Source organism: Nanorana parkeri, unplaced genomic scaffold (genome assembly GCF_000935625.1).
Source record: "Nanorana parkeri isolate BGI_ZX_2015 unplaced genomic scaffold, ASM93562v1 scaffold225, whole genome shotgun sequence".
In the NCBI taxonomy this organism is placed as follows: domain Eukaryota; kingdom Metazoa; phylum Chordata; class Amphibia; order Anura; family Dicroglossidae; genus Nanorana; species Nanorana parkeri.
Window position 1 is genome coordinate 1,406,875 of NW_017306493.1, and position 27,804 is coordinate 1,434,678.

The window sequence follows — 27,804 nt, forward strand, 5'->3', positions numbered from 1 at the left end:
TGCTAGTGAGGTTGGCCATCATAATTATGAACCAGCAGTTTAAGAAGGGTGGGACAGAGCCCAGACCTTGGAACTACTTACATAGTGCACACAGAGTCCATTTCCACCTTTTGAAGAGGTATTTTTTTAAAAACATGCCAACAATGTACACTAAGTGTACATGAAGCAGGCATATGCAGCTGATGCAGAAACTTACATTTTTTGTTAGCTTTCCTCTTCATGTCTGCATGGAACTTTCTGCCTCTGAAATGTGTGCTGTGCAAGAAATGTGTGTATTTCCCTCCCCTCCAGTATGGATAGTGTATTGTGTGTAAAGGTAGAGCTGCTGTTTATTGATCCTGTTACAATGGGTGACAGGGAGGGGGGCAGCTGATTACAGTCCGACACCCTGTGTCAGGCTGATTTTCCTGTGGAGAATATTTAGAATTTTTAGGCTTCAGGCCTAATAAAACTTCCAAAATAAAGGAAGAAAACCTGCAATGTGCGCCATGAAAATGTGCACACATAGACATCATCATTGCACCTCTTTATTACCACAATAAATGCTAATCATTTACAAAGGTGGAAATGGACTTTAACTAAAGGTTTGCTTTAATGGCCCCCTCTCGAGCAGCACCTTTTCTTCGCTCATCACGGCTCTGTTCTGCTGTTAGGAGAAATAGAATACCTGGTACTTCTAGGTATGGAGGAACAAATGACTTATTCCTCTTATGCGACAGCACTGTCACCTGGGGACAGGGAGAAGGTCCTCAGTCTTCTGTAAGCTCCAACTAAAGCAAAGCAACTAGGAATATATATATAGTGCTTCCTTTCCTTACTCCCAGCGGTAGAACAGAGGAGCAAAGGAATGGTGAGTATGTGAAGATGGCAAGTTGCGGATTAAAGTAAATTGGTTACTTTGCTCTGCAAGTGTAAAGAACAGGTTTGTGTTAAGGATAGTCAAAGACATTCATTACAGAAACACTAGTCTTTGCTATATTATTTTAAGATACAAATGGGAAAATAATTTTGCCAATGTGTAATGCAATGTTTTAATACCTTCTATATGTACAGGGTACAAGCCATATTTGTGTATCACATATACTTGGTGGTTGTATGGTTGTGCCACAGACCCCAGATGATCCCATTGTATAAGTAGACACAATCTGGACATTAGGACAGATTTTCTGCTTGAGTTTCTGCATATACATGTATGTTTGCTCTTCCCTGGGTTACATGTCAGTGCTATAGAGGCAGGAAGGGGAGGAGCCACCTTGTCAGATTTTAGCTCATCTTGGGGGAACATTTGCAATTTAACAATTTTGTAAACTTGTATAGTCAATTCTACCCCCTCACCCAGGAAAAGTCATTGGGGGAAATCTACGGATGCCATAGATGTACAACTGCCACCCAATCCAACCAAAATTGCCCTGATTGGGCATTGACCATCTCCTTATCGTTGGCCTGTTTAACTGTTCAGCTCTCACACTACAATTCCACCAATCACGTCTGACTCAAACAAGAAGGCTGGCTGAATACAGAAAAATATAGACAGATACTAGAGGAACATTTTACAATCCGGCATAGGAAATATAAATGTGATACTATTCCATGACAAGCAAATAAAAATGCTAAAGTCACAAAACTATACATCTTTCCATTATTTTAAGGTAGCACAAATGTACCTAATAATGAATAGATTAATGTACTGTATTGTGGAGGGGGAAAAAAGAAGAGGAAGAATGACAGCTGATTGATGGGGTACAGGAGGCAGAACAGAAACTGGTGATTGGAGAAGATCACGGCTGTATGTGGAGGGGAGAGAAGAGCTGCAACTCACCATGCAGAAGCAGACCACAGACAGAAAGAGAGAAGAGGTAAAACGTGAGCTGTTCAAGGACTGGGAGAGAGAAAGCAGACCGGAAATTATTATGGATTGGGGAAGAAGTATGAAGAAGAGTATGATGTGATTGGGGACTGAGGAAAGAGGAAGTGGAGGTGTTGCAGCATGGTGGGGGGTACAGAGGAGAAATTATTTTGGCTGGAGAAAGGGGGGGTAGAGAATATGAAGTTGTGTGTTATCATGTATTACATGTATATGATTTTTTTAAAATTATAATTTTGTTTTATTGTTTTTAATAGGGATGCACGGATACCAATTCTAGTATCGGTGCCGATACCGAGTATTTGGACGAGTACTTACCGTATACTTGCCCAAATGCTCCGATACTTACCCCTGATACCGCAACTTCTAGTCAGAAGGAGATTTCCTTTGATTGGCAGTGCTACGAGGGAACATGGAGCCAGCTTCCCAGCCAATCAGGAAGCCAGATGGTGGGTAATGACTTGCCACCCAGCTTCTTGATTGGCCGGGAAGCTGGCTCGATGCTAATTGCCTGTGAAGCTGGCTCCATGCCAGCAGATGTTTTCCGGTATCGGTACTCCGTATCGGCGAGAGCCGAAATATAAATATTGGTACTCCAATCCCTAGTGCATCCCTAGTTTTTAACAAACCTTTATAATGTAAAGCAAAGCCAACAGGTTTACTTATTTAAAGAAGAACTCCAGGGAAAGGAAAAAGGGTTAACTGCAAGGGTTAACTGCTTGTTTTGCCTAGGGGGTTCAGATAAAGCTGTATTACTCACCTGACCCTTGGTCCTGTGGCATTCAGTGCTCGCCTCTCCCCTCCACTCCAGCTATGGAATGTCGCTAGGCATCCTCATATCTATTGCAGGTCAATGGACCTGCATTAGATGTGATGATGTCAGCAGTCCTGAGACCACCAGAGCCCAGGGGAGAAGAGGCTAGCCATGCTGGAGCCAGCGGCATTGAAGATCAGGTGAGTAATACAGCTTAATTTGAGCCCCCACCCCACCCCCCCAAACAAAGCAAGCTCCTAACTCCTTTTCCTATTTTCACCTGGTTATCTTGCCTGTAACACACTGCCTGTCCTAGGTGACAACACCCACTGTACTGTATCTATGGAGCAGAAGTTGTCACCCTAGGACAGGGCACCTGTTTCTCTTCTTCTCCATAACACAGTGGGGTGTTCTGTAGTCCTCAGAGTGCTGGAACATTGATAATTAATAGCAGTCAGCAGCAACAGAGAATACAGAAACTTATGAGATAACAAGATTTCTAGCAGGATCAACAGGTATTTTTTGCACCTATGGAACAGATAAAACAAAACATTTTCAACTTTATTTAACAGACAAAAGGGGACTAAATGAGAAATCATTGTTAGGGTTTACTAACACTTTTTCCCCCCCGTTGCATATACTAGAATTACCTTTACTCTCCAGCAGCTAAAATGGAACAGAAAGTAAAAGCGACATACCAAAGTCCTTCCCGGTTTGTGACACGCTCCCCTTCTTTGCAGGTATTAGTGCTGGTGCTTGGCTGCTCAGGCATCCAAGTCCTCAACTCTATGCAAGCTTCAACCAGAGTGATTTGGAGAATACACAGGGATTTTTCCTCTTTGTTATGGTGGGCAAATGGATCCATGGGGGAAGATGAATATATGCAGAGCCAGCATTAAAGTGAACCTGTTTTTTTTGCCTAGCACAGAGGGGCCAAAGAGCATACTTAAGTGTTAACAGATTCTCTTTATTAGACACCTGACGTTTCCTTTGCAGAGCTGGATAATACACAGGGGAACTTAGGTTCATGAGAATGTCCAGGGGGCCCAAATCTAGCCTTCCTTCTCCTATACACAGGCTATTTTCCCACTTGCCACCTCACAAGGGAAGATGCAATTGTGTCTGGTGTTGTGGAGCAAGGTAGAAGGTGCCCATACACCTTGCAATTATCGTTCGATTTCCAAACGAAAATCGTGTTTCCGTTCGATAATCGGCCAGTTGATGGGAAGTTAATGATCAGAATTACTGTACAACAGGACGAATTTCGTCTACTGGGAAGGCTAGAAAACTTTTTTGAATCGTTTGAAAATCGATGGATTAGGGGCCTTTTTCGTACAAAAAAAAAAATCACAACATGAACACTGCACATGCGCAAACCAAAATCCATACAGTTAATCATCGAAATTTGGTCAGTTAGTATTGCCAACAAACGATAATTGAAATCCACATTGGTCTGTGCATGATGGGCAGTCGCGCGGAAATCGAACGACGGTTTGATGAAGGGACGAAAAATATCTAATCATAATTGTAAGGTGTATGGCCACCTTAATTCAGACATTGTAACAGGGGGACAGGGAATTAGATGCTGGAGCAATATTTGGACCTGATGGCCCAGTTCCAACAGCTCTTCACAAAACAGAGTACCTCCCAAAGGGTAGGGACTCCCAGAAGGAGAAATCCAAGTGAACGAACACAAAACAAAAATGGGGTGCCTTCTCTGTTCTTTTGCTTTTCTTATCAATGTTAATCGAAGGGATAAGGGGACCAAAACAGCTACCTTGCGTAAGGTCCCATTGTGCCTTAATCCATTTTTGCTCCTCTCTGGCTGGATGGATTTTAACAGCATGAGTCAGATAAAACTTCTGAAATAATCCTTGATCCAGACCGGAATCCCAATACGAAAGTGGGTGCTGGTATGACCCGCGGATGGTGCCATGTAAATTACAGAAATATTGAAAGGCACCCGCACTCCCAAGGTCAAACATGCTGGATGTCTTTTATTCAGACGCTAGACAATCATAGTGACGTAGAGCAAAAAAGCAACATTTCGGTTGCAGGGCAGAGAAAGAGATGGTTCGGTCCCTTCATCAAACAAACACAGTGACAACTGCAATAGTGAAACCTTAGATAAAACTTCTGCTCGGAGTTGAAAAGGTTAAGCCAAAAACAGTTGTCAAAACCCCTTTGTACAAAAGGAAGTTGTTTCCAAAATAAGCTTTTATATTATATATATTGGAAGAATAGGTTGTTACAAAAAAAACTCAAAATGTGTATTCACTGAAGATACACTATAGATTCTCTTTAAAACCACTTGCATAAAACATTCATGAATGATTTGGGCAGAATGGATGTAAGTATCACATCGCTGTATTCACGTTTGCATTTGTAACTGACGTCTGGCGGACAACTACCACTAGTGTTGTATTTGGTGAATATAGTCTTTGACTTTCTATACACTCTCTGTGAGGGGGGCTAACTGATTCATGACAAGATCGTTTTAAGTGCAGTCCTGACATCAACTTGATTAATGTCGATGTCTACTAATTGTAACAGATCTCTTCCTTTTGTACATGTGAGGTAACCTACAAAGAAAATCATGTGACGAGCTTTGATGGCTTCCTATATTTTAGTATCAGTGGTGAGTCTTCAACTATGAAAGCTTTTCACACTCCTGTGAAATGCTCAGCACATATGTATACACTGCTAAGTATAAGCATATTGTACCCAGTGTCACTCCATCTCATTTAGTCTCTCCCACACACACTTCCAGTCTCTCCTTCTCACACCCTCCCTCAGTCTCTTTCTCTGCCCTGCATTGATTTCCCGCTTGTGCATATTGACTTTCACTTAGCGCTGATCAGTGTTTAAGTTGTCTGAAATCCGCAGCCTTCTCCCCGCTCAATACCTTCGATCCCTCTCGTTCCTCCTAATAGCCTAACAAGATTGTTCTTCTATGGGAGGTGTGGAGCAAGGTCCAGAACTACTAGTTGTTGATGAAAAAATAGATATTGTTAGTGACTCCGATGAATGGACATCGCTCACTATGATAGAGTTCAGAAAACTACAGTTGAATATACAGGAGTAAACTTCATGCTCAACATCTGTAGAATTAGGATGCCCAATGTATATGTTTAGCTTATTGATAATACCAATGAATGATTATTGTTCCATTAAATTTTTCACTAACTTACACTAAAAAACAATGCTGTATAGCACACGTCATTTGTTAGCTCACTTTTAGTAACTAAATACTTGAACAAGGAATAGTACCCACATATTGAGAGATCCAACTTTTCAAGAGCTACAATCAAAAAAAAAAAAGCCTGCCTACTATTATTACATATGTCAGCGTACACACACTTAAGATTATCTAAACCCCCCAAAAAAAACATGTTGTTGCACATTTTCCTGTAACTTCAAAATGTTTTTCCTTTAAAAAAAAAAACATAACTGGTAATTCCACCAATAGGATGACAGCAATTACTTAGTTTAGCGGAGGTGTTACACTTTTCTGTCCGCTCCAAAGTTGGACTTCGTGAGCAGTCATACCAAAGCATGGAATGCTGGGGAAATCTTGCCACAGTAAAGTTTTGAGACTCAGCTGCTGGGGCATGCACTTGAATACAGAATGTACACAGCTAAGAAATGCACAGGGTTATTCACAAAAGGGTGAAGAGTTTGGAGAAGGCAGGAGAAGTGAACCATCTAGGACAACATAGCTGAACTGGAAAGTGAGCCGAATTGGTGAATTTTTCCAAATCAGCTATGTTGTCCTAGATTGTTCACTTCTCCTGCCTTTTCCAAACCCTTCACCCTTTAATAAATAAACCTGCTAGTTCTCCTCTGGAAAAAACATGGGGACCTGGTTTCCTTACAGCAACTACAAAATTAAGGCTAGCCATACACATATCTCTAAATCAGCCCCCTGAACATCGTGGAAGAAGGAATCTGCATTGCTGTCTATTGTACCTGCAGCTGCCTGAATACTTGAACAGTGGCTGCATCTGACTGGATGCAGTCACTGTTTGACCAACAATTTTCTAATAATGTAAGCATGCATTCTCTGCAGCCACTGACAAATGGAACCTGGGAGTAAGGAATCGGTCTATATAAAGGATGCAGCTTGATGGTGCTTATCTCTATTTTGTAAGATTAAGGACTCATTCACACGAGAAACCGCCATCACGTACAGCTGCGTGCACGGCCATATCGGGCAGCTCCGGGGAAGGACAGGGGCTGCGTGTGATTAGTACACAGCCCCTGTCCTTCTCTATGGGGCTACGCGGGTGTACGCCGCCCTGCGCTTACCCCAAGTGCAGGTCTGTACGGGTGCCCCAGCTCGGACAAAGACAGGATCCATCCTGTCAGCGTACCAGTACGGACACCCGGGCGGAGCGTAGGGCGGTGTACAGTCGCCTAGTCCCATACAGAAAGGACAGGGGCTGCGTACTAATCACGTGCAGCACCTGTCCTTCCCGGGAGCTGCCTGACACGGCCGTACACGCAGCACGGAGCTGTACGTGCCGGCCGTTTCTCATGTGAATGAGGCCTTAAAAGGTATAAGTATACACTGAGTGGCCAGTTTATTATGACCACCTGACGTTTGTATGCTAATTAGCTATAATTTCGCGCTGAAGTTGCTAAGGAATATCTACAAACAAATGTAAAAAAGCAAAAACCGTAACGTTTAAATGACCTTTTAAGCAGTCTAGTAGTTGCTGCATATACATGGGATAATATTGACTCCACCACAGGAAACTCATAATGCCCACATACAGTGGGTGGTACAAAGCAATATAACTGTTCAAAAAGATATCTATTCTAATTATTAGAGCAGACAAGAATAACCTGCGACCTGAAAGTGAAATGTACTGGTTTTAAAATCCTTTACTGCAATAGTTTCATTTGCCATACCATTCTTTAAAAAAAGTGCAATCTCTTAAAACATATCAGTCTCTGCCTTTTCCTTATCCATCGCTATGCTGCTGAAACAACTTTTCAAGCATTTATTATAGGTATTTATATAGCGCTGCCAATTTACGCAGCACTTTACATAGTTGCACATTCACATCATTCCCTACCCTCTAAGAGCTTACAATCTAAGGTCCCTATCTCACATACATACATAAGGGGCCAACTTAGAGAGGAGCCAATTAACCTACCATCATGTCTTTGGAGTGTGGGAGGAAACCGGAGTACCCAGAGGAAACCCACATAAGCAGAGGGAGAACATGCAAACTCCTTGCAGATAGTGATCTGGCCGGGATTTGAACCAGGGACCCCCAGTGCAGCAAGGCAGAAGCGCTAACCACTACGCCACAAGTGACTGAACTGCATTTACTCAAAATGAACTGCTGTATGGTAATCTAAATATAAATGCTAACCTGCTAGTTTGTATTATCTGAGCTTACTTTTCTTACAATTGTATAACTATCCATAGGGTGTTGCTCTGAGTTTAGTAACATAATTATCTTCCAGTGGAGAGGACATCAGTCCCACCAAGTTCACAAGAAATTGCTCACACAGCTATATATTCCTTTAGATGCCTTCAAAAGGCAGGAAAGTGGAAAAGTGTAGAGTAGATTGTCCTGGAAATGATTCAAAGGGATAAAAGGTGCAAAGAGGACTAAATTAACTTTATGTGAGGATTTCTGATAGTGAAGATTTGGAAATGACAAACATATTCGTAGTTGAACTACACAATATATGCTTCTCCTTGTTGCAGAAAGGATTGCACTTTTTTGTCACTACCAAGTCTGACTCCATGTAAATTGAAATTGATTTATCTAAAGGTATTAGAAAGATAAATTCAGCTAGTTTGTTTTCAGCAACCAAGACAGATGAAATGAAATGGATATATGGTATGGTTGATCAATCAATAAAGAGATCTAGTCAAGATATAAGATCATCAGGTCTTGGTCCCTATTAAACCAATCTGTATAAGGAGAAAGAAACCTAAAGTATTTGTATGATATAGCACATAGAGATGTTCAGAAAGGTGAATTGATTGCCAAAAGTCAAAGATTTGTAGGAAAGGAGTCTAAAATGAACCTCCAGTTGACGCCGGGCAGCGCGTTGGATATTTTCCTGCGACAAAACACTAGAGATATCAAAGCATTGATTTATCATTCTTTGTGATAATTTAAACTACCACAGGGAAACAGGCTTTGAAGTAGTTAAAAATAGAAGAGATCTGATCTGCAAACCTGCAGATAAAGGAGAAAATCTTGTGATCACATCCTGAGATTAGAATAAAAGCGAAGCTCTGCATCAGCTTAATGACCTTTAGGCAATGTCTACAGGCACTACAATTCACTATCAATGCCAGCTTTGATTAATATTAAGATCAGGAAGTAAGGTTATCATTCTAGAAAACAAAGGTGTGCATGCTGAATTTGCTAAATTAAAATGGTATGGCTTTTTATTTTTTTTTAAATCCATAAGAATCGTATTCACCCCCCTGCACAGTCTATCATATTGAGTACAGGCTCTCTTACAGAGTCCCTTTCATGTCACCTCAATCATATCCTTTAGAAGACACCGTCTTATCTTTCTGACACTAGTGATGTTTTACAAAGATTAGAAGGTTTTCGTATTTTATTTGATGATACGATTGCTACTACAGATATTGTAAAGTCTTTATAGTACAACCCCCCTAGTTGGGTTAGAGCAGGGGTGCCCACAATTTTTGTGTTAAGATCTACTTTTCAAATGACGAGCTACATGAGATCTACCAACGAAAAAACCTCCCACGCGCTCCTTCTCTCTCGCTCTCCTAACTATCTCTCCTCGCTCTCCCTCCTGGCTGCCTCTCCTTGCTCTCTCTCCTCTTTCTCCTGGCTGTCTCTCCACTCTCTCCTGGCTGCCTCTCCTCTCTCTCCTGGCTGTCTCTCCTTGCTCTCTAAAGTCGCTGCTCCGCAATTTTACAGAACACCGGAAAGCTAGACCTCGTACTTCTCCTCCGTTTGTGCTCAGCCCTCCACCCTAAAGTCGCTGCTCTCATGCTGTCGGCCTCTGCCTAAATGTGTCAAACGCAGCAGACGGGGAGGGGTTAAACAGACCGTAGGAGGGTTCTCGGGATAGTGAGCCAACTTACAATCGTGATCTACCAGCATCCGCTTTGTGAGCTACTGGTAGATCACGATCTACCTAATGGGCACCCCTGGGTTAGAGGAAGTCACTTTTTGAGGAGAGAAAGGGGAGGATGATGATGTGATTTCTTTGATTGCCTGTACTTTATTCTTATCCACATTGTATTTGTGAAGGCAATAGGTCTTCAGTAGCACCTGCCTACGCCAATATATTTATTGTAACAAGGGAGGAATGTTTTATTTATAGTTTGGACCATCTGTCTCAGGTATATTAAGAGCAAGGTATGTGGATGATGTATTCGTAGTATTGCTGGGGAATATCAAAATATGCAGTTTACAACGGAATAGTGGGGTCAGGAAGTTCCCTTTTTGGAGCTCAGGATCTTTATTTAAAGATTGGTTTGTTTACCAAGAGTTATTGTACATCTATGGCTACAAACTCTCTTTTGTATTACTAGAAATTACAAACTTCCACATACTTAAAGATCCAGACTATGTAGTCAATTTGTGTGCTTTCAATGCTCTGGAAGAATACTTTCATTGTCAAGTGTGCAAATAGATTAAGCTTTTCCATGCAGGGGGCTTTAATCTGAGTAAATGACATTTACAAGATAGCATCCGTGTTAGACAAAATCCATTTGGTTAGAGAAAGTACAATTTCTCCCACCTGCAATGATCCACGTCTGTTTTTAAAGTAGCCACTGCTCCAAGCTCACTCCTGTCATAGGCTACAATTTCACATTTATGGGAGTGAGCTTGGCGTGGTGACTACTTAACAACACACACAGGGACCATGGGGAACAAAAGTAGCCACCCTCCAGAAGGAAGGACAGTGTCAGCACCAATTCAGAGATGATTTGAGGATCTACAGCTGAGTGATATACAAAGATACATTTTTGTTAATATTTAAGGTACTTGAATGTATTTTTAAGGTTTAACTCCTGAGTTTAGTCTCATTTTAAACTTGAAGTGACAATCTTCATCCAGGCCAGGTGGCTTTATGGCTGGATTCTATGAGGTAGCCGGCTTGTGCAGGCCCATCTTCATTTAGTCACTGGAGTTTACTATTGGATCTGTATTACATGTTATTTCTTACATCTCCCTTTACTTCCTAGAACATGTGACAGTGCACATCATGTGATGGGGAACAAAATGCCTTCCCTTCCAGATCTCATGAGACTTTCCAGGTTACACATGAGATTTGCCAGGAAGGCACTGGTGATGTAGCCTTTCAAGAATGCATTTGTGAGGCCAGTGGTAAATCATCAGTGCCTCAATCAACCAGAACGTGGAAAAACAGTAAAAGTACATAAAAGCATATAACGAATGTAAGATGATTTCATATCAGCATGAAAAGCTGCTTGCTGATGTGATTTTTAGTGAAAGTGTCTGCTTTAATGCTCACTAATTGACCTGGAGAAAGCATGTGCATATGACCAGTCATCTCAAAAAAGGGGGCAATAGCAGTCAGGTTTTCCGATAAATTCATGTGAAGGTTTGACCTTCCCTGATGTACATCCTGCAGTAACATTCAAGGTGGTGGGAGAAACCATGGCATGTGAAAGGGAAGCAGGTATTCCACAGAACTTGAACTGAGTGGTTTCTTCAAGCACCTTTGGCTAGTCAGTATGCTAGGCTGGGAAATGCTAGGTGTAGCTATATTCAACCCAATGCAATGAAGGAGCACTTGCAACCATAGTTCATGTTATCCCACAAAATTGGTTAGAGGTAGAGATCTCTGCAAAGTTAGCAAATAATAAGGAGTGGTTAACTGCACATATGGACCATGGCCAGAACCAAGATAAGCAGATGTCTTGCAGCCGTTGGATGAGACATCTGTCTGCTTTTAAAGTGTCTATTTCCACCCAAGCTCATCTTGTCAAATAGGTGAACCACCAAACAATAGAGCTTGGACTTATTTTGAAGAAAGCACACTGCATTCCCCATGCATTCTAATGTGACTGTAGTGAGCATTCTGGTAATTGGATTAGCTACGGATTGTTCTAGCCCTGCTCACTTCAAAACTGGTTAGACATGCAGTAAACGAACAATGACTGCACTAATCCTAGTCTAACACATAAGAGAAAGGCAATGTCCCTGGTGTGTTTCTTATTTTACTTGTGTACCTTGACCCAAATATTAAACCCCAATAAAAACTTACCCATTAGCTTTTGTATATAATCACCTTATATATGTGAAAAGCCAACAAAACTAAATGTTCTACAATGGCTGTGTTGCAACTGTAAATTGTATTTTAGACTTCTATACTGCTCAAAACATTATCTGATAAACTGCTTTTCAAAGAATCCTCCAGAAAGGTTCAAATGAGAGAGTTGGTTCCACCGACCTGTAGAAAACACAAGACTAAAAGAGTTTAAAAGGGCTTCAAGAAGCCAGTAGCCCGGGTGCTTTACAAGAAGACTAACAAAAAACAGAAAATACCAAATAATGTAGGGTGGGAGCTAACCTCCCTGGAGGATTCTTGGAAAAGGAGTTGTCCGGTAATAATTCAGGTTTTCCCATAATCATCCTCCAGGACGGTTAACATGAGATAATAAGCAACATGTTGCCTAGGGTGGGGCAACTGATTAAAGCACCAAATATCTAGACTTCTAAGATGGCATCAGATGAGGCCTGAACATCCACCTAGAAAAACCTGGAGAATGTGAAAAATGAAGACCAGGCGGTAGGCCTAAAAATCTGAGCGACAGAAGCCTGATGCTGAAAAGCTAATAAGGCATGTGCCCTGGCAGAAAGGAGGGCCGTCCTTGAGACTATAAGCATGAGGAATGGCCTGCTTGAGCTGAGAAATGGTGGAATGGTAAGCTGGGTCATTCTTATGGGGACCATCAAAAACAGAGTAAGTCTTCCTGTAGGAGGCAGTGGCTGTAAGATCAGCTTCTCACCGCCTGATCTACATATGGAAACGGAGGGAGTTTTCTACCTGATAACCGATGATCTGGTTGAGGTGAAACTTTGTAGGTTTTGTAAATATCCCTAATTGTGAATGCCCTGAGGGTGTAGAAAGGCTAGAATTGTGGCTAGCAGCAGGCCTAGCTTCTTGGTGAATACCCAAGGTGCTGAGAAATGGCCAGAAGGCAGGGTCACAAACTGAACGAACAATGGAACCACAGCCAAGCCTAGGAATCGATAATGCTAGACATAAAGTCTAGGCCTTGATGAAAGGTGGTCATGAAACCATTCCACCACAGGTACAGAGGCAAAGCTATCCTGCTCCAGAAGACCCACCAGGGCTGTGTGTAGATCTAGAAAACTGCATGTGGAAACAGGCAGGTTTGAAGAGAAAACCAGAGAGTGGGACTGGAACAAAATACTAGCGAGGAACGCCTGGAAATAACCTCCTGTATCTGAGATGTTGGTTATCCAAGTGTCCGCAAAAACTAACAGACGGCCCATCCTTTGAAAAGTGGGGGCACCCCCTAATGCAGAGAAAGATTTATCTGAGGGACCAGGGAACTTGTAAATCCAGGGTCTGCGGATGTACTGGAAGGCAGACTTAGCTTATGAAGTTGGGGCCTGGCTGAAAAAAAAAAAAAAGGACACTTGTCCTCCAACAGGGAGTAAGTCTTCTCAGAGTAAGCCCTAAGTTTTTCCTGCTAGGGAAGAGTATTCTTGTCCCCAGTAACATCCTTGAAGGGCACTCCAAAGGGATGTTGTCCCATTAGATAGATTGTGATCTACCAGTAGCTCTCAAAGCTGATGCTGGTAGATCAGGAAGGGTGTGAATGGCGGCTCCTTTATTCCATTTGGGTACATTTATTTAGCTGTGCGCACATGATTACCTATTAGCCTGTGTCTGCTGAGCCAAGCTCCCCGGCACCTTTCTGGTGGATACTGGTGGTTGAAGTGCTATGCATTACATCAAAGAATATTACACAGCCTGTTGCACTGCTTGCAAAATACAGCAAGATGAGCCAGGAGAGAGCACGAGGAGAGACAGCCAGGGGAGAGAGCACGAGGAGAGAAAATAAGGAATGAGCCAGGAGAGACAGCCAGGAGGATAAGCAAGGAGACAGCGCAAGGGAGGTTTTCTTTCGTTGGTAGATCTCATGTAGCTCGTCATTTGAAAAGTAGATCTCAAAACACAAAAAATTGTGGGCACCCCTGTGCTAAAGTAAGTGCTTTTTGCATGCAGGTTCCACAGCCCAATACTTAATTCAAAGAGTTCACCTCATGTTTACTGATAGGAGTCTCCCATCTCGTTTGCCAGATGGACCTCCTAACAACCCTACTAAACTGTAGTTCTAGGCCAGTGGTGCCGAACCTTGGCACTCCAGCTGTGCCAAAACTACAAATCCCAACATGCATCCGCCTCTGGGAGTTATGTCTGTGGCTGTCAGAGCCTTGCAATGCCTCATGGGACTTGTAGTTCCAAAACAGCTGGAGTGCCAAGGTTCGCCACCACTGCTCTAGACTGTGGGCAAGGGCACCAGAAGCTCGGTAATCAAGGTATCAAGTCCCTTTGTGACCAGCTCCCTCCTAATGGCCTTAGGCCAGTCAGCCAGCGTTTGATAGGCTAATGTCAAGGCCAAGACAGGTTGCACTGCAGGGCCTGTTAGAGAGAACCATGTTCTAGAAAAGGCTTTCTGTCATTTGCCAAAAGGGTTCTTAAGGACAGGTGACTCCTCCACTGTAATGGTGAACACTCCTAATGGGATACTGCCAGATCCACAGAGGGGGCAGTCTTCTAATCAACAAAGCCCTCCCCCAACAAGGACAGGTTATAGATGCTTGGGAGGGGCAAGGAACTTGTCAGGGTTCTTCCAATCTATACAGAAAGACTGCACCCAGCGGGTGCACCAGAAAGATCTTGGGAGCCTTAACGGAGCGAAGACTGGGAACAGCACTGGTAGAAGCTACACGCTGATCATCAAGTTAAAATGTTGCCTTGTCAACATGGCATACAGGAATTCCTTGATAAATATCATTCTAAAATACAGAAAAGTGCTGCTGCCTGTCTATCTCTGGAGAATACTGCAAAAAAAAAAAAATATATGCCCCCCACAAAGGGAAGCGATAGAGAAATAGGCTCACTGACCATTAAAACAAAGTATTTGCCCAGCTCTGCAGATCCTGCAACCTTATCTGCATACATTTTGCAGCTCATGTCAAAGCCATCAGATCGATAGAGAAAAATACAGAGGCTCCGATCCATGCAGTTAAACGAAGGAGACAGCACCCTCACTGTCCTCCTTCAAGCGCTATCCAGAAGGACTATGAAAATAACATTCTAACCGCATGATGCGCAGACATTATCGTGGCACATCTGGGCCTATTGACATCTATGCATTGTGGTAACTCACCGTAAAAGGCCTTTTGCCAAGTTGAGGTAATACAGTGCACTGCACCTCAGCACACCATAATGCACATACTATGTGTTTCGGGTGCTGCATAAGAAATAATGGTGTATGTTTAATTGTATTGCGATGCATTGGTCAAATGAATGAGCCGCCTTAACACAATGCACCATTACCACGCATTTGTTAAAGCAACGCGGCAAACAAAATGTCCCTACTACCCTCTACAGCTGCAGTCACAATGCAGTAATTCATCCTTAAGTTGATAATTATTATTTTTTTTTTTTTCCCCCTCTTTGCCAAACTGTAATGTAAACAGAGTAGGTACACAGGAAGAGGGGAAAGAGCAGAATGCAGACACGTGACTTTAATAACTTCACTGGATCTCTTGTGAATGTTGATGATTAATTGCTTCAGTGGGTCTACAGCTATAGTGCTCCATGAGGGCTTCTTTTCAAGCTTATTTACTACTCATTGACAATAGGTAGATAGTTAAATGTACATAGGCTGGTCAGAGTTGAGCTTTAAACTCAGAGGAGGTGATATTGGTACTGCACTGTTTGCCCATTTGACAATCCCCTATAGATTGTGTTATCCGTACTTCATGAATAGACCTCAATCTCAGTCTACAAAACACAGAACAGTTTATTTCTGACATTACCATTAGTTTTTTGATTTCACTTGCAGCTTTAAGTTTGCTCTTAAAAGCATAAGTAAAAAAAACACAAAACCTATATTGAAGAGTAACCTGTTAAGAGTTGTTCTCAAAATGTTTACTTTGCCATATTTGTAAATCTAATGCCATCAATGACTGAAGGCAACATTTTCACATTTCAAATAAAGTATGTTGGAGGCACTGCCTCCGTTTGTAAAATAATGTTCTGCTTAGCATTTGTTAATGTAATTCTTACTCCTAGCTGGAACTAATCATTAAAATTAAGGACAGCTAGTACATGTCTCATTTTCTCTAAAAAGACAGGTTCACTCTAAAAAAAATATTCTGGGAGCAAACTCTGAAAAAACTTTGACACCTTTTCCTCACTTATTCCCATACAGGAGTCCTGTTTGCATTTAGTTATTGCACTCATATCTGGAATCCATGAGACCATGATGTTGAAAATTGCAGTAGCTGGAGCGGTCCTTCCACGGCATCTGCAAGCGGACTACATATTCCACAATAGAAGGCTGAAGACGGATCATGTATTGACAGACAAGTAAAAATCTTCTGTAACCAGAGTTTCTCACAAATAAAGACAATATATGTTCTTGTTGGCCAGTCACAATCTACACAGTGGTCCTGTTTTAGCGACGTTTCTTGAAGCCTGTAAAGAGTGTAGGGAAAGTAAGTCACTTGTACAGCTGTCACGCTGAGAATAATCACATCAATAGATGACAAATGCATCATTATGTACAGGGGTCAACATTTTCAAGTCCTGAGCTACTAGCCAGGCCTTAAGAGTTACTCGCCACCAGTTGCCCACCTAACCCCTACCATCAGCCCCTAAACACACCCTCTTAAATAATCTTATCAATGAGACTGTTACACGGTTTATGCAGAATAAAGTTACAAGAATAAATATTAACAACTTTAACAATATTACCATAAAGCTCCCTGCCCCCACATATAAAATAATACACCCCCAATTTCCACTCGCCTGCACTGCATTTCCACTCGCTAAATGCGAGCAGGCGAGTGGAAATTTTGAGCCCTGATTATGTACATATAGTAGTAATAAAAATTAAACATACTGCACCTACAAGGACAAGCAAGGGAAGTTACCTTTCTTTTTTCCTTTCTTTGATTTTTTGATTCTTGGTTTCTTGGCTGATGGGATTAGGTCCTATATCAAAAAGACATTAGAAGAGCTATTAACGCATTTAATGCAACAAACAAGAATTGATATTTATAGGGAAAGAGGGAACAACTTAAATCACCTATCCTTTAAATTGCTTTTAAGGCACCATAGACATATAGAACTATTTACACTGTTTAGTCGATAATAACGGCAATCTTAAGGGGTACGTTTGTTTTTCCTCAACAATAAAGAGCATCAATATAAAAATACACACAATTACTCTAACTGTGCCTATTGTTTGGTGACACACTGTATATTTATTCCACAACATTAAATGCCAATACTCAGTCCTTCATTGGCACCAAGAACTCTGCGTGCTTAATTCATCTCACCTCTGTCCTTGCATCTCCTCCAGTGAGAGCACTGATGTCAGTGAAGTGTGTGAGAGAATTGAGCTGGGAGGTCATGGCAAGTGTTCTCTTCTTACGAGCCTTTTCTTTTCTAGTCAGATTCAGTCGTACCATCATGGATTCTTCGTAACGTGTGCTTTGAAAAGGAAATTGATACATCTAAGAATATTGTTTATGGGAGTTTTGATATAGGCAAAAAGCGAAATCTTCAATGCCAACTATGTGCGCAGGCAGTACTCTCCATAAACCACTCACCGGTGCTGCTCCTCTTTTTCATGTTGCATCATATGATAAGCTCGGCCCTCTCTGATCTCTTCTGGGGCATCAGTGTACTGTTCTTTCAATTCTCGAATCACAGAACTGCTCAGAGCTCGTTTCTTGGCCCTGTCTAAGATCCTGCGCTCCCGCTCTGCTTCTGTGTCATCTGCAAGATGGTTTTGAGTCAGGGTACAAAGAAACTAGTTTGCCAGGGTTACGTGAAAGCCATGCATCATCTGTGTTTCTTACCATAATGCACTGGTGCAAGTCGCGGGGGCACATATTTTCTCCCCTTGCTCTGGGATTTCTTCCCTGCCCCAGCCCCACCTTCATCTTCATCCTTTCCTGATTCTTCCTGATCAGACTCCTCCAACTGGTGTTTTGGGCAAAGGGGAAACAAAAGACAATGGCTAAAATATTATGAACTGAAGAGAGCAGGGAGCATCATGGCATGTTACAGGAGTCTTAACCTCACCTTGCTCATTAAGTTCTGAGGATTGGGTTTGAAACGTAACGGATCATTCTCACCGAGGCTCCCAGTCACAGCAGCTCTCACCATCTTATCGATTTGGTATTTTAGTTTTTGATCAATGGGACGCATTTTCTCCAACACCTACAAAATACACAAGCCTCTAAAAGCCTTTTCTGAACGTACTCAGTAAAATACTGAACGGCATGCAATTTGGTTGGAAATGCAAAGCTGCCAATTGTTAAAATGCTATAAAAGTAGAATTCCACAGCAAGCATACAGAGACTTGTTCTTGGCACTTTAAAATTCACTAAGAAGAATCAAAGCTTGCAACAGACCCATCAATGACCAGTCCATACGTCCTTCCTGTGGCTGTTACCAACTTGATATTGGTAGCAGCCTAGTCACAGTAAATCTAATGTCACCACTTCTATTCGAAGATGCCGTCATCCATCAGTGATCAACTGACCAAGGGATGTTGCAAAAGCTCTGCTAGGTCATTAAAAACGGTCTCCCTCTGCCCCTTAAAGAGATATATGGACTGCTACAACGTGTCTAAAGTTAGGGATGCACCAATACCGGTTTTTCAGTAACGAGTACAGATTTTTCCCCCCCCCCCGGTACTCGCCGATACCGAATACTGATAACGGAAGTCCCATTAAGGAAGCCAGGCAGTGTGTAATGTCTCACCACCTAGCTTCCCGATTACCCGGGAAACGTGTAAAGACTCGTCACCCGGCTTCATGATTAGCAGGGAAGCCGTCTCCATGATCCCTCGTCACCGGGTGACGAGGGAACAGGAAGCCGGCTAACTGGCCGATCAGAAAGCCGTGGGGGGCGGGTAATGACTCACCATCCGGCTTCCTTTAAGAATACACCTAAACATGCATTTGTATCTCCATTCCACAGGGATGCGGCCATTTATATTAGTCCCACTCCGATTAAAAGCAACACCCATTACAGGTTATAAAAGTATGGTGCTTAAATTCGTCAAGCCTCTTTTTCCACTTCAAGTGTTACTAAAGTCAAACTGTTTTTAGGCTATTTTAAATGCTGATTAAATCACTTACAATGGATGCTGCTCCTTGATGATTAAAAGTTTCATCTTCCTGCAGAATCAGCTGAATGCCTGAGCACTGACCCTTATATCCTTTTTTAGGGTGCCTCCTTTCCATTGCAAGGTCCTATGGAGCCACCCTTGTGTCTGCTGGTAAGCTGTGTGTCTCCAGAAACATGCAGACACAACAAGGTAAGTTTCTACCCTCTCCCCTGCTTCTCCAAGCTAATAGGTGGACAACTGCAAGAGACTGTGCTCCCCCATGTGATCTTGCACTGGACAGTTTGAACTGAACAGTTTGAACGTCTTTAAGAAAAGTCCAGTTGCCTTGACTTATTTTTTACAGATATACTTGTACTGGACAGGAAGTTCAGGGAAGCCGAGCTGAGAGAGTTGGTGCCAGCTGATTGGAAACATGTCAGTAATTGCTTGGGCAGAAATGTTAAGAAATACTTTGCTGGAAATTGTTTTGTTTTAACTGAAATCATTATTGAAAAAGAATGATTACTTTTAGCTTTTAAGGGGAGAATAAAATATCCTTTTTTGCTATATTCCTAGAATGCAATCATTTCTGAAGGTTTGAAAAAAATCTTTGCTGTGTAGTGCAGCGTGCCTAACCATTAACATAACCATAACACATTCAAAATGATATCGCAACAACAAACTTCTTCAAGCCATGCAAGTAATTTAAACTAAAAGGTTGTTTTTTTAAAGTGGATGCCCCTCCACTTGGCGCCCATGTGACAGAACAAGAAAACGTATCATGTAAGCACTCACTGTGCGCATTTCCACCAGTCTCATGATGGCTGGATTCTCATTCAGGGATCTCCCATGAGTCTTCTCCATTATAAGGTATGCAAGATCCTGCATGTACATCACCAGCAACTGATCTTTTAATTCCAGGAAACTCAGACCCTGCAAAAGGACCACAAAAGTCACAACTCTTCCTATAGTCACAATTAGGGAACATTGTAAATGATTTTCCGTATTGCCCATAACAAATAGATTACAGCTAACATTTTCTACTGAAGGCAAATGCTGTGCTATGGCTAACTCCTCCTCATTCTGTTTTAATATGCAAGGCCTTTTACACCAAATCAGGAGATAACCTATTTCCAGTATTGTTGGGAGTTTTTTTCTTTGTACCAAGTGCATTGGCAAGACATGTGAACGCACAAACTATCACTATATGTACGACATGGCACTATGGGAAATTTCATAATCTGGTTTGACATTTTAGCAGAAGTAGTACAAAGAGCTTTCTGTCTCCAAGCTTCCCAAAGAAAGATTTTTGGACGAAACACTAAATCTTATCTTACTGACATTTTCTTCAACTTATTTTATACATGTATAAAACACTTTCTTCTCTCTCACTTTTTCTGTTGGGTATGTTCCATTGCGGATCTTCTCCGTTAGACTCTGCACATGTGCCGTGACAGCAGTGACCTGTAATAGCAACAAATGGTATAAAGCATAAACCTAAAGGATGGAAGCCTGTAGAAAAGATTCAGTATGAAAAATTAGAAATATTGTTGCCATACAAGTATATTACCTGCTGATGCAATGTGCTAATCAAGGTATTTGTTGTGGATAAATCCCTGGAAACAATATCCTAGGAAAAAAAGAAAAAAAATAAGCACCATGTTCTGTGCAAAATTCAGTAGGGGGAATTTATCAAAACTGGAGCAGACAGATCTGGAGCAGTTGTCCATGGCAACCAATCATCTTCTCTCTTCAGTTTGTTCAGGTAAGATTTGAAAATGAGACAAAGAAGCTGATTGGTTGTAATGCAAATCTGCCTCAGATTTTGTCTGCTTTGGTTTTGATAAATTCCCCCCATTGTTTTTTCGAGAACTAATAGGGCTTTCGTTTGACATCAAATAATTATAACTGAACTGTAATATGACTAAAATCTAAACAATTATGAGAAATTAAGACATTTTCATTTTTTTTTTTTCAAACATGCACACACACATTTTATTGGAAATATCATAATACTGATACGTTTTACTGCAATAAAACACCCATAGTTATATTCTACAATGTCAGCACAGAAGGGGTTATTTTAAAAAAATAATTAAGAATGGGTAAAACTAACAAAGGGTAAAATTTTAATTTTTGTAAAGTATTTTGTAAAGTGACCCTTTGCCCTACAATAATTACAGAATGCAAAAGACTGCAGAGGATTTTATGTTTTATTATATAAAAGAATATATTCTATTATATATAGAATGAAAAACTGTAGCCCTAAATTTCCTGAAGCCTCACAATATTCATCTCCCAAGATGCTTTTATCTGGAAAACCGAGGAGCTAGAGATCTACAGAAATTCTTGATATTCATGTTCACAGATGTCAGATTTGCCCGCAAACTCTGTAGCGCTTTTGGCTATAATGTTGGGTTACCTTTAGAATGGTGCCATTTAGTTTAAGGTTTAGGGTCCATTTTCTGGCCTGCTGTGAGAGCGCTCCCTCCTGCCTGTCTCCTCCTCTGCAGCAATGGTATGTCCCTTGGCATTCTCACTTCCAATACACTGTATTGGATGTGATGACTCAAGGACCCTAAGGGCCGGTTCACACCATAAAGAGCATGTTCCAGAGCGCTTGGCCTCTGGTACACACCTCGGCCGGCTTGCTTTGTTTTGGAGCGTGTGGCGGTGCATTGAAGACGGGGAAAGGTTTTGCGGCGCTAAGCCCTCGTTCACACCTGAACGTTTTGTAGCGCGTTCTACGCTCGATGAACGCTCTACAAGACGCTAAAAAATATAAATCCCATTGTATTCAATGGTCTCGTTCCCACCTTGGCGTATTTCCGCCTGTCCCTAACGCGCTACAAAACGGCCCACGCCTGAAAAGGTACATGTACTACTTTGGGCCGTTTTGTTGCGCGTTTCCATTGGGATACAGCCAAGTAGCCTTCGGAAACGCGCAACTTTTTTACCGCGAATCGCGGTAAAAAAACACGCGACAGACGCGCATATGCAATACGCCTAGGTGTGAACGAGACCGTAATCCCCTTCAGTGTTTAAACTAAATAAATGAAACACTATCAAGTGCTGAAGACAATGGCACCGCAGCCACGCCCCCAGTCCGCAGTGCAATCGCCAGCACCTGAACGTGTGGCACATTAGTGCCTGCGCTGCGGTCCAATGCGATCTGCAAAAATGCTGCATGCACATTGACTTCAATGCACCGCCAGGCCCCATCCCCCTCCAAAACAAAGTGAGGCGGCCGGGTTGCGTTCCAGAGGTCAAACGCTCTGGAACGCACTCTTTATGGTGTGAACCACCCCCAAGGTCCCTTTCATATGGGGCTGATTAGGAGATTCCTGCGTGGATCCTCCTGATCAGATGTCACTGCTGTGACATCCGTGTCCATACAGTTCCCTCTTCCATTGAAAGAACTGAAACTGCCAGACCCCATGTTGGTCTATGGGGAATTGGATGTAAATGGAAATGTGTCCGTTTACATCAGATTACCCCCAATCAGGTACCATCCAATCCAGCGAAACGGATCTTTGATCCGTTTGTTTTTTCTGGGCCTGGCCAGAGTGGGGGTAGATTACATTGGGCATCAGATTGGGTCTGCTTGAAAAAAAACTGAGACAGACCAGATTGGACCGCCCGTGTGAAAACCTTATACCGATGGAGCAGAGGAGGCGAGAGTCTCTAGGGACCAGTCTAAGAGCAAGCCGGCCCAATGGATCAAGGGAGCATATCTTTTTTTTTTTTATACCCTAGCCAAAAATGAGCAGTTCACCCTTGCAGTGCGGTGGTAGCTCCATTGCAAGTATTAATACAATTTGTAACTGGAGTCCTGCTTTAAGTAGCTATTATTTCTATCGATTCAATCTATAAATAAATTACAAGGAGTGGTTAGCATTTTTTATGGGCTGATCATTTCAAATGATTTTTGTGACTATATTAAACATACTGCATAAACTAATTGCGTAGATTTCCTACCCTTTAATGGGGGCCCTGACTAATCACAAAATGGAGCCTGAAGCTGTACCCTTTGTGATGGGCCAGAAGGAGACAGGGCTGGAGATGTGATCTCAGCGCTGATGTCTATGGGACCTGCAGTGCTACAGCCGGAGAGGGCAATGGAAGTTTAGCGGAAGCTGGACTTCCACCCACATGTATACTGATGATTCGTGGGGAGAAGGAGGCAGTTGGGGATTGAGCAAGTTGATATAACTTGTAAATAAATATTAGGTTTGCATCTTTGATTTTAAATTAAAAGAAAACTATGGGGTAAGTTTTTTCCCCCATAGTTCTCCTAAGGGTCACGGGAGGGCATATAATAACGTCCTCCCGTGACCCAAAGCTTAGTATATCACAAGCTACAGCTCGCGGTATACTGAGACGCTGCAGCTGGGACGGAACCCGACATTACTGTCCAGAACCACCCAGCTGCGTGATTGACAGCTGGCTCTGCCTATCTAGAGGCTGCAGTGATGTCCCTTGTTGTCCTCATATCCTATGCATTGTGTATAGAACGTGATGACTCAAGGATCCTTTGACCACTGCAGCAGAGGGACTGGTCTAACAACAAGCAAGCCCCGAGGAGCTATTATTGGAGCCAGACACAACCGAGAACTCAACCCTTGTAGTGCAGGGATAGAACCACTGCAAGTTAAAAAGTATGCCTGGAGTTCTGCTTTAAGTCTGGTAAAAGGTGGCAACCCAAGAGCACAACTGGGAGACAGGAACAGAGTGTTGTCACCCTTGAATAGGAAGTTCATGGCAGGATCATGTTATTTCAATAAAAACTTCATTTTTAGAAATATTAAAAACATTTGAAATTATAATGCATTAAAGATCATGAGATTTTAGTGAGTGGGCTTACATTTACTCTACGAGCTACAACATCAAACATTTTCATGTGTACATATACAGTGTTATGACAAACTATCTACCCCAGCACTCAAGAAAACATACCCGTATACTACAGGCTTCAATATTTACTCATTTAAGCCAATACGGAGAATACCCCAGCATCTATCATTTCTACATAGGAATACGCCACGATATCACACGTGAGTCTGCATGACGCTTACCTCCACGGTAGCCATGTCTCCCTACACACTTGCACAAGGGGCGGGCATCGAGAACTAACGCCTCCCCCTGCACCCGGCGCAGGAAGCGGAAATCGCTATTCTGACTTTCTCCAACTAACCAATTGCTGACCGTCTTTCTGAAGGATTCACCAATCAGAGATGCGCTGCTCGTACAGGAAGTGTAGATGAGGGAATCTCGGGTGGCCATTATTACTGTGGTCATATTATTGGAGAGGTGTAGATGTAGTGTATAAAAATAAGAACGCCTACCATTCTAATGTCGGAGGTTTTCTTTAACAGATGAGAGTTAGGTTATTGAGTTATTAAAGTTGGACGGGCGAAATGTGATATAAATGCTAAATCTCCTCTGAATTGAGCACTTGTATCATTGGAGCGCCCTCTCGTGGGCAAAGTGCAGACTGTAGCTTGGCTGGTTCTGTTAGCCGTACAGCTTTATACGTTTTACTTTTTGATGCAGCTTAGGAGACTGGGTGCACACTATTGCAATTTTTTGTATAAAGCATTTTCCATTAAATGAAATGGAAATGCATCAATGAGTGTGTCAATGAGCATCAGGATGTACATCATTGCATGTCAGCGTGTCTTTACGCATAGTTGACAACGTTTCAAAAAAATTCCTGGGGACACATTTTTTTTACTGTGCATCCAGCAAGCCATTGTAGGTGGAAAATGTTTTTTTAATTGGGTAGGGGGGCATTTATTAACCTCTTAAGGACAGAAGTTCAGTCCAAGTTCTGAACGTAAACAAAGCGCAGAATTTGAGCTATATGTCTATTTAACCATAATTTACCTCTTTTACATGAAGTGCACCCACACTTATTATATATTAGGGGAAATGTATCAAAACTGGTGCAGACAGAATCCAGAGCAGTCGCCCATGGCAACCAATCAGCTTCTCTCTTCAGTTTGCTCAGGTAAGATTTGATAATGAGACAGAGAACCTGATTGGTTGTAATGCAAATCTGCCTCAGATTTTGTCTGCTTCGGTTTTGATAAATTCCACCCATTGTTTTTTCGAGGACTAATAGGGCTTTCGTTTGACATCAAATAATTATAACTGAACTGTAATATGACTAAAATCTAAACAATTATGAGAAATTAAGACATTTTCTTTTTTGTTTCAAACATGCACACACACATTTTATTGGAAATATCATAATACTGATACGTTTTACTGCAATAAAACACCCATAGTTGTATTCTACAATGTCAGCACAGAAGGGGTTATTTAAAAAAAAATAATAATAATAATTAAGAATGGATAAAACTAACAAAGGATAAAATTGTAATTAAAAGAATGCAAAAATTGCAAAAGCTAATCAGCACTGAAGGGGTTAAAAGATAAAAGTATTAAACATGGGTACAATTAACGAAAGAAAGAAAACAAAAACCACAATAATCCTGCCATGGGAAGGCACTATAAACAGGCATCGTGTGGTTAACAGGGAGGCTGCAGAGGTCCCCAGCAAACGCGGGACCTCAGGCAGCCACTTAAAGTGACATGAAACCCTCAGATTTTTTAACATAAAACAATACTGTAATGTGTGCCTTACCCTAATCCATGGTTGTTTCCCTTCTCTTTGCTGCTCTTCCTTTTAGATCCGTATCTCTTCTCATGCTGGGCAGAACTTCTGTTTTGCAGCAGACTGCCTTGTCTCTGGAATGGATACACGGTGCCTGTGTGTAGGTTCACAACCTGAGCCAGCACTACAGGAAGAGGCACCCAGCTGCAAAGGGAAGTTCTCCCCCAGCATGAGAAGACATGAGGATTTAAAAGGAAGAGCAGCAAAGAGAAGGGAAACAACCATGGATTACAGTAAGGCACACATTACAGTATTGGTTTATGGTAAAAAATCTGAGGGTTTAATGTCACTTTAAGTTTAAAAATTTAGTGCCAGTATCTGCGTTTAGTATCGGGGCATTTTCACAATTACTCGCAAAAATGCCCAGTATTGGCACTGATGCATCCCCACTTAATAATATGATGTATTGTTGGGACTTGTAGTCCTACATAGTTGGTGCTTTTCTGCATTGCTGTATAATCATTACACAGCAATGCAGAATAGCACCAGCTATGCAAAACATTAGTCCCAGCAAAACATTATAAGGTAAATCAGCAATGCTGAATACCACCAGCTTCTCAGTTCCGCCAGTGTCGGTGGGTAAGTATAACGGGGGATGGGGAGAACAGAAAGGTTTTAGAAGTTAGGACGTTCCATGCTGTCGTAACGTCTTTAAAGCCCATGTTTTCCAGGACGGCATGGAACATCCTAACGTCGGGAAGAGGATAAAAATGGGTGTAGTTCTATAAGAGGTATATTGCTGACCTATTGCGCAATTTAATTTTAAAATATTGTATATACAGGAAGATTTCAAATACTAAGGACAGAAACACAGGTCGAGAAGATATTGTCCATGAATTCAACTACCGGTATTTATGTATTTGTTTAGGTTTAGCATGCTACAACTTTTAGTCTGTACAGATTATTTAAGGTGTAGCAACCCAATAACTCTTGCAAAGGATACATGTCATCATGGAAGTGGGGTATCCTGGAGGGAGGGGGCTTACATATTTGTTTATTGATGTGCATATACCATGGTTTTTTAATGAACTTGTCTTTTGCTGAATAAAATAATGTTTTATTCAATGCATACAGTGGTCTCGACATTGGACTATACGGTGTATGTCTTGTGGTTTCATTTGCATTGCAGCCCCACCTGTAATCTATTTCACACACCTGAGCACAGAAGGTATGTGAGGATATTCACACCGATTTATTGTAACAAACTCCTTAAGATATTCTTAAGTTTATACAATAAGGATAATCTATATTGTGTCTTCTAGATAAGTGTTTCTCAACTTTTTGTCAGTCTAGACACCCTTCAAAAGTATGCTAAATCTACGCCATCAGAGGGGTATAGCCGGTACCCATGTGAGAGGTCTGGGGGGCCTCTTACATGGGTATCACGACCAGACTAGCCCACCTGGGACCCTGCAGAACCCACCATAGAGAGTCTCAGGTGGGCTATACAGGATCTATGGTGTGCTCTGCAGGGTCTCAGGTAAGTCCAGCACGCTACTGCAACATTAGAGACCGCTGGGGGGGAGCGGGGGCCAGTGTAATCCGCTACCGGGCCCCCCCCGTCCCCGTCTTGGGAGGGGGGCCCAAGATAAAATCTTGCACCAGGGCCCTTTGGTTGTTAGTTCCGCCACTGTTTCAGCTAGCCCCAAATGTTCACATTCCAGATCTAACAGGGTTACTCACAAAAGGGTGAGGGGTGTGGAAAGGGCAGGAGAAGTGAACAATCTAGGACAACATAGCTGAACTGTATCTGTAAAAAATAAGTCAAGGCAAGTGGACTTGTATTTTTCTTGAAGATGTTTCAATGGACGTCATACCAGCTTTCTCAATTCAGAATGACTTGTGCAGAAATTCTCTGGGAATAAATATGGTGAATGTCGCTCCAATCCACATAATCTGTTAGTCACAACCAGGTGTTGATTGTACTACAGGAATTAGCATCAGTTGTTTTATCATTGATTTTGTAGGTATTTTAGTGAATCATAATAGTGACCAGTATCTTATACTGACTTTCCCCTCAAAAATACATGTAAAGCTGGATATAGTGTGGATACAACTCAAAGAAGATATGACAGGCTGGCCGGGAAATTCCCTCACCTTGATCTCAAAAAAATATACAACAAAAG

General features: G+C 42.0%; 1 protein-coding gene across 1 annotated transcript; it reads right to left on the minus strand.

Moving 5' to 3' along the window:
* Positions 1-16,329: 16,329 nt before the first annotated feature.
* NGDN (neuroguidin) lies at positions 16,330-24,089 on the minus strand. Its single transcript, XM_018556104.1, has 10 exons — positions 24,075-24,089; positions 20,570-20,629; positions 20,392-20,463; positions 19,795-19,932; positions 17,967-18,104; positions 17,741-17,864; positions 17,489-17,657; positions 17,216-17,369; positions 16,808-16,868; positions 16,330-16,349 (listed from the first exon to the last, which is right to left on the minus strand). The coding sequence occupies exons 1-10, from the start codon at positions 24,087-24,089 to the stop codon at positions 16,330-16,332; spliced, it is 951 nt and encodes a 316-aa protein (XP_018411606.1).
* Positions 24,090-27,804: the final 3,715 nt, after the last annotated feature.

Coding starts and splice junctions, on each gene's coding strand:
- NGDN (XM_018556104.1), bottom strand. Junction 17,658..17,740: donor ACTTGCACCAGTGCATTATG/GTAAGAAACACA, acceptor ACCATCTTGCAG/ATGACACAGAAGCAGAGCGG. Junction 17,370..17,488: donor GAAAAAGAGGAGCAGCACCG/GTGAGTGGTTTA, acceptor TCCTTTTCAAAG/CACACGTTACGAAGAATCCA.